The 7,868-nt window shown below is 44.6% G+C and overlaps 1 protein-coding gene across 1 annotated transcript in view; it reads right to left on the reverse strand.

Moving 5' to 3' along the window:
- The window catches only part of LOC137321076 (A disintegrin and metalloproteinase with thrombospondin motifs 19-like), a 464,190-nt gene extending 457,299 nt beyond the window's left edge, over positions 1-6,891 (reverse strand). Inside the window, exons 1-2 of the mRNA XM_067983256.1 lie at positions 6,798-6,891; positions 6,049-6,527 (exon numbers count right to left, since the gene is read on the reverse strand). Coding sequence (XP_067839357.1) covers positions 6,049-6,527; positions 6,798-6,861 — 543 coding nt within the window. The 5' untranslated portion in view covers positions 6,862-6,891. The remainder of the gene's footprint in view (positions 1-6,048; positions 6,528-6,797) is intronic.
- Between the last annotated feature and the right edge of the window lie 977 nt (positions 6,892-7,868).

Raw genomic sequence — 7,868 nt, forward strand, 5'->3', positions numbered from 1 at the left:
ACCTTTCATTCTTCTAAACTCCAGAGGGTATAGGCCCATTCTATTCAACCTCTCCTCATAGGACAATCATCTCATCCCAGGAATTAATCTAGTGAACCTTCGTTGTACCACCTCTAAGGCAAGTATATCCTTCCCTAGATAAGGAGACCAAAACTGTACGCAGTACTCCAGGTGAGGTCTCACTAAAGCCTTGTACAACTGTAGTAAGACGTCCTTACTCTTGTACTCCAACCTCCTTGCAATAAAAGCCAACATGACATTTGCTTTCCTAATTGCCTGCTGTACCTGCATTCCAACTTTTTGTGTTTCTTGTACGAGGACACCCAAGTCTCTCTGAACACCAACATTTAATAGTTTCTCACCATTTAAAAAATATTCTGTTTTTCTATTCTTCCTACCAAAGTGAATAACCTTACATTTCCCCAATTATTCTCCATCTGCCACTTTCTTGCCCACTCACTTAATTTGTCCATATCCCTTTGCAGACTCTTTGTGTCCTCCTCATAGCTTACTTTCCCACCTAACTTTGTATCGTTAACAAACTTGGATACATTATACTCGGTCCCTTCATCTAAGTCATTAATATAGATTGTAAATAGCTGAGGCCCAAGCACTGATCTTTGTGGCACCTCACTAGTTACAGCCTGCCAACCTGAGAATGACCCGTTTATCCCTACTCTCTGTTTTCTGTCCTTTAACCAATCCTCTATCCATGCTAATATATTACCCAACCCCATGAGCCCTTACCTTGCATAACAACCTTTTATGTGGCTCCATATTCAATGCCTTTTGAAAATCCAAATATACTACATCCACTGGTTCCCCTTTTAACGCAGAAAAATGCGAAATGATACATTTTGGTCGGAAGAATGAGGAGAGGCAATATAAACTGAAGGGCACAATTCTAAAATGGGTATAGGAACAGAGAGATCTGGGGGTATACGTGCACAAATCATTGAAGGTGGCAGGGCAAAAGAACCAAAGTTGACATGAGGAAAAACTTTTTACATAGCAAATGGTTAGGATCTGGAATGCACTGCCTGAGGGGATAGTGGAGGCAGATTCAATCATGGCCTTCAAAAGAGAACTGGATAAGTACTTGAAAGTTAAAAATTTGCAGGGCTACAGGGGAGGGCGGGGGAGTGGGACTAGCTGGATTGCTCTTGCATAGAGCTGGCACGGACTCGATGGGCTGAATGGCCTCCTTCTGTGCTGTAACCTTTCTATGATCCAAGATCTACCCTGCTAGTTACATCCTCAAAAAACTCTGGCATCAGGTATCAGAGGGAGAGGATGCACCTCCAGAACCCACTATTTTCTTAATTGGAAAGCAGGAGGTTTCTATAATGGCAGCCAATCTCCAATGCCTGTTTTACATTTGGGTGGCAATTTGAAAACTTACCCCATACTATTGAACAATGGTATGCTAGGTTTCTTCAACTTGATTTGAGTAAGACTTTTGTAATCCACAGGTAACTGTGTCCCTTGTGGATTATAAGGATTTCTTCACTTGTGGAGCTCACATCTTTTTTCCCATTGTGTATCCTTAATGTGTCTCGTACACAAATTGTTTAATACAGTACCTGCTTTCCAGTTCATTTGTAATATTGTACAATCATGTAGCATCAATTAATTGTAATTTCTATTCGACTGAAATTAAATGCTACACACAGTTAGAATCATAGAATGGTTACAGCACAGAAGGAGCCATTCCACCCGTCGAGCCCGTGCCAGCTCTCTGCAAGACTAATCGAGCTAGTCCCGCTCACCCACCCTTTTCCCGTAGCCCTGCAAATTTTTTCCCTTCAATTGAAATAAAGTAATCATTTGCAATCACACATTAGGATAGAAATTACTGTCAATGTTACTGTACAAACACTTAAAGTGTACCAAATTTGCCTCTGGTGTTAACCCATTTGGAATAAGTAGCAGAGAGGAATTTGATCCAAGTATATTTAGTGCTCACACATTAACATTACCAAAAGAAGCTTCTATCCCATTGATTCCAAATTTTGGTACAAAAACAGAAAATACCGAAAACGTAAAGTCCAAACAGAAAGGTCGCAGAATGTTTGAAAATGCAGGAAAGGGCAGTCCTGCTGAGCTGGACAACGGAGGAGTGGTGTTGGAGGAGGATGGTGTGGTCCACCATGTCAAAGGCTGCAGAGAGGACGAGGAGGGCTGATGCATCCTGGTCTCAGACACATGGATGTCATTTGTGACTCTGATTAGGGCTGTTTCAGTGCTGTACTAGGGACGGAAACCTGAATAGAGTAGTGGGAAAGATGGGCATAGATTTGGGAGGTGACAACATGGTCAAGGAGAGAAAATATAGAATATATACTATATGATAGGCTAGAGGTACAGAAGATGTACCCCTTGAAGGGGAAACCAGAACTGGGGCCATAAATATAAGATAGTCACTAATAAATCCAATAGGGAATTCAGAAGAAACTTCTTTACCCCGAGAGTAGTTAAAATGTGGAACTCGCTACCACAAGGAGTAGTTGAGGTGATTAGCATAGATGCATTTAAGGGGAAGCTAGATAAACACATGAGAAAATAATAGAAGGACTTGTTGATGGAGTTAGATGAAGGGTGGGAAGAGGCTCGTGTGGAGCATAAACATCGGTATGGACCAGTTAGGCCAAATGGCCTGTTTCTGTGCTGTACATTGTTTTTTTTTATTCGTTCACGGGATGTGGGCATCGCTGGCGAGGCAAGCATTTATTGCCCATCCCTAATTGCCCTCGAGAAGGTGGTGGTGAGCCGCCTTCTTGAACCGCTGCAGTCCATGTGGTGACGGTGCTGTTCGGAAGGGAGTTCCAGGATTTTGACCCAGCGATGATGAAGGAACGGCGATATATTTCCAAGTCGGGATGGTGTGTGACTTGGAGGGGAACGTGCAGGTGGTGTTGTTCCCATTGCCTGCTGCCCTTGTCCTTCTAGGTGGTAGAGGTCGCGGGTTTGGGAGGTGCTGTCGAAGAAGCCTTGGCGAGTTGCTGCAGTGCATCCTGTGGATGGTACACACTGCAGCCACAGTGCGCCGGTGGTGAAGGGAGTGAATGTTTAGGGTGGTGGATGGGGTGCCAATCAAGCGGGCTGCTTTATCTTGGATGGTGTTGAGCTTCTTGAGTGTTGTTGGAGCTGCACTCATCCAAGCAAGTGGAGAGTATTCCATCACACTCCTGACTTGTGCCTTGTAGATGGTGGAAAGGCTTTGGGGAGTCAGGAGGTGAGTCACTCGCCGCAGAATACCCAGCCTCTGACCTGCTCTCGTAGCCACAGTATTTATATGGCTGGTCCAGTTAAGTTTCTGGTCAATGGTGACCCCCAGGATGTTGATGGTGGGGGATTCGGCGATGGTAATGCCGTTGAATGTCAAGGGGAGGTGGTTAGACTCTCTCTTGTTGGAGATGGTCATTGCCTGGCACTTATCTGGCGCAAATGTTACTTGCCACTTATCAGCCCAAGCCTGGATGTTGTCCAGGTCTTGCTGCATGCAGGATCGGACTGCTTCATTATTTGAGGGGTTGCGAATGGAGCTGAACACTGTGCAGTCATCAGCGAACATCCCCATTTCTGACCTTATGATGGAGGGAAGGTCATTGATGAAGCAGCTGAAGATGGTTGGGCCTAGGACACTGCCCTGAGGAACTCCTGCAGCAATGTCCTGGGGCTGAGATGATTGGCCTCCAACAACCACTACCATCTTCCTTTGTGCTAGGTATGACTCCAGCCACTGGAGAGTTTTCCCCCTGATTCCCATTGACTTCAATTTTACTAGGGCTCCTTGGTGCCACACTCGGTCAAATGCTGCCTTGATGTCAAGGGCAGTCACTCTCACCTCACCTCTGGAATTCAGCTCTTTTGTCCATGTTTGGACCAACGCTGTAATGAGGTCTGGAGCCGAGTGGTCCTGGCGGAACCCAAACTGAGCATCGGTGAGCAGGTTATTGGTGAGTAAGTGCCGCTTGATAGCACTGTCGACGACACCTTCCATCACTTTGCTGATGATTGAGAGTAGACTGATGTGGCGGTAATTGGCCGGATTGGATTTGTCCTGCTTTTTGTGGACAGGGCATACCTGGGCAATTTTCCACATTGTCGGGTAGATGCCAGTGTTGTAGCTGTACTGGAACAGCTTGGCTAGAGGCGCAGCTAGTTCTGGAGCACAAGTCTTCAGCACTACAGCTGGGATGTTGTCGGGGCCCATAGCCTTTGCTGTATCCAGTGCACTCAGCCATTTCTTGATATCACGTGGAGTGAATCGAATTGGCCGAAGACTGGCTTCCGTGATGGTGGGGATATCGGGAGGAGGCTGAGATGGATCATCCACTTGGCACTTCCAGCTGAAGATGGTTGCAAACGCTGGGGATGGGGATGTTTGCAGAGCCTCCTCCTCCCGTTAGTTGTTTAATTGTCCACCACCATTCACGACTGGATGTGGCAGGACTGCAGGACTGCAGAGCTTTGATCTGATCCGTTGGTTGTGGAATCTCTTAGCTCTGTCTATAGCATGTTGCTTCCGCTGTTTAGCATGCATGTAGTCCTGAGTTGTAGCTTCACCAGGTTGGCACCTCATTTTTAGGTACGCCTGGTGCTGCTCCTGGCATGCTCTTCTACACTCCTCATTGAACCAGGGTTGATCCCCTGGCTTATTGGTAATGGTAGAGTGAGGAATATGCCGGGCCATGAGGTTACAGATTGTGCTGGAATACAATTCTGCTGCTGCTGATGGCCCACCGCGCCTCATGGATGTCCAGTTTTGAGCTGCTAGATCTGTTATGTAATATTGGAGGTCAGTGATTTATGAAAAAGAAACGACTTCTGTCACAGCCGAGATAATTAACTATTGTTTTTGTGTTATACTGCCATAATTTGAGGTCCACAAGTCACTGGTCCCTGAATTGTATCCTCCACTTTAACAATGCTGAAGGCACACTCACAACAGTGAGCACACCTACACCTGCAGCCATAGGTATATATACAGGTACAGACACACAATAACTTATATATGGTATTGTAAATTGTATTTACGTATATTTGCCTGGAAGTTGTGCAATATTCTTTGGTAATTGTTACTGAAACTATAAAAATTTCCAAACAGATGCAAACCAAATAACTTTAAACAAAAGAAAATGCAATTGCAAAACCAGTCTACCGAATCTTCTGTCAGACATCAGACATTAGACTCCTAATGTATGGCCTCTGACGATGCTTGTAAACCGCACGGAGTTTCTTGGTTTGGAGCTTACTTTAGCAGTTTTCTTAAGCCTCTTTCCATAATGACACGTTTTTGAATGAGGTTTAGCATTTAACAACGGGATTCCTGGGGCCATATTTGGAAACGTCTCTCTGCATAGCGTTAAATGCAAAGCCAACGCGCGTGCGGTTGGCGCATCCCGCTTGGATTCCAGCAACCGATGATTCATCCATGCGAGCCCGACACACGCGCGCCTCCTGCCGACCAAGTCTGGAACAACAGCGCCAACCAGAGGAATCTTAAACTCCCTGGCCGGCCCCGTCCTTCCTCTCTAATTTATTCAGGTGGGCAGCGTTCCCGTACAGTTGTAACACATGGGTGTCTTATTAACGACTTTAAAACGGACATGGTGAAAAATAACTTTGACATCTAAAAGTACTTTACATTTCACAATCGAGGCGACTGCAAATTAGTTATTTTGAGACCACTTCAGAGAGAAAATGATTCTAAAGTGTTCGCAATTAAATGCACAAATAAATAATTTAAAAAATGAAACTCAGAAGTTCAGTGCATTGCAACAAGAGGGGGTGCAGACTAAGATAGACAGGCGAGATTGAGCAGACCTGCCAAGGCTGGATTTTTGGAAAACTAAGCATTCAATTTTATTCCAGGAAAACTGACCTAGATTGCAACTTTGCTGAGACTAAATAGACCGGGTTGTTGCAATTATCAACATTATATCACTTTTTCATTGAAATATCCAGCCAAATGCATTGCAATTCAAAATTGAAAACCAGTAAGAGCGAGTAAGCAAAAGTGACATTTGACAGTTCTGTCCTTACCAGTCCCCCGCAGGTGCTGAAGGAGGCAAGCGAGCCCCTATAATTGTGCACGTAGCCGCTGTAGTAGCAGGCGTGCTCGCCGCGGTACGAACGCACCGAGGTGTGGTGCCGGCTCCGCCGGTTGTGCACCGTGAAGCTGCCGGAAAGGAAGCGGCTGTCCCGCCTCAGGCTCAGGTAAAGCTCTCTGCCGAACGCCGGGATCTTCAGCTGGAGCCCCGGGGAAGGTGAAGAGGAGGAAGCAGACGAAGAAGGCGAAGAAGCGGCTCTGCCTCGGCCGCCGGGCGGAGCGGGAGGTTGCAGCTCCCGCGGGTAAAACTCCTGGGACTCGTACTCGTCTACGTTGGAGATGGAGCGGACTTCCCGGGATGTGGTGCCGGGATCGGCTCCTGGTGCCAGGCCGGTCTGGAAAGGGTACGGCTTTCCATTCTGCAAAACGGCTGGGAAAACGATCTCGGATTCCTCTCGGAAATTCTCGAGACCTGCGTGGAGGGAGAAAAAAAAATCAAATTAATGGAAAATAAAAGGTTCATGAAATTTTATTTCAAAAGACCGCTGTTAACATTTTTAGCCAAACAGTCCAAGTGGAAATACCACTGTATTTTAGTGTCAAAAGATCTGGGATAGAAACATTTTTTTTCCAAAGTGCAATGGTATGTAGGATGAAACGCTGAGATTTGTGTTAAAAGTATTACATTTTTAAAAAATCCTGGCTGAATATAAAGCAATCTTCAAAAAAAAAGTTACTGTACCTGAAACTATTGCATCCGTAAAATACAGTAGATACAAAATATAGAAAATGTGGCTCTGGAGCATTCTTGTATTCCCTCAGTGCCCTGTATTTAATATAAAAGTTAATTCTTGTTATGATCAACAACAAAAAAAAACCTCTTTGGTATGAGAATGAAAAGGGTGAGGCGCTGGCTGATTCTAGATTTTCTAATTTTTTTTGTAGCTGAAGGAAGGCTGCTCGTACAGTAATGTAAATTTGTACTAGTCTGAGAGCGGCTGGTTCCCTCTGTGTCTGTCTCGCTCTCTCTCTCTCTCTCACTCGCTCGCTCTGTCTCACATGGTTTGAGTTTCCGAATGAATGAATTCGAGTCCCGCGGAGCCGAGCTCACCACACACACACTCCAAGGGCTTCCCCCAAACTGCAATCCAGCCCTGATTGGTTACCGTAACTCAACAGTGTGTGTACATGAATGTGTGTGTATGTATATATATAGCTTAATACATATATAGATTATATTTATACTTTATATATAATGTATATATTTATATATGTAAATAATATATACATTATATATAATATAATCTATGTATGTATTAGACAATATGTTATTAGACAATGAGACAAAGTGCCAAAAAACATACAACGGCACAAGTTTATTCCCAATGGAACAAAACTAGGCTGAATTTCAACATTAAGCTTTTTTCTGATGTTATAACCATTACAATGCATAATAACAACATTAAAAGGACAAAGGATGAAAATTGCATTAGTTACACATGATGGTTGTATGTGTGTGGGGGGTGCAGGAACAGACATAAAGACATTAGTGGCAGAGCAAGGGGACATTTTCTCCCCCTGAACCTTACAGATCCAGGTTAAAAAAAACTTTCCCTGTGCTACTGTGTGGAGCACACATACTTTATGTAAGCTAATGTATTTTTGAGTTGGCTGTCGCACCATAGCAGGATGATATAAGTTGCCAGATCTGATAATTAAGGTCACTGATCTTTGGGCTGTAATTTAACTTAACCCACCAGGCAGAAATGGGTGTGTTCAGTTCAGCCACTCATTTTACACCCCACCCGATTTT

This window comes from Heptranchias perlo, chromosome 4, assembly GCF_035084215.1.
Source record: "Heptranchias perlo isolate sHepPer1 chromosome 4, sHepPer1.hap1, whole genome shotgun sequence".
Taxonomy (NCBI): Eukaryota; Metazoa; Chordata; class Chondrichthyes; order Hexanchiformes; family Hexanchidae; genus Heptranchias; species Heptranchias perlo.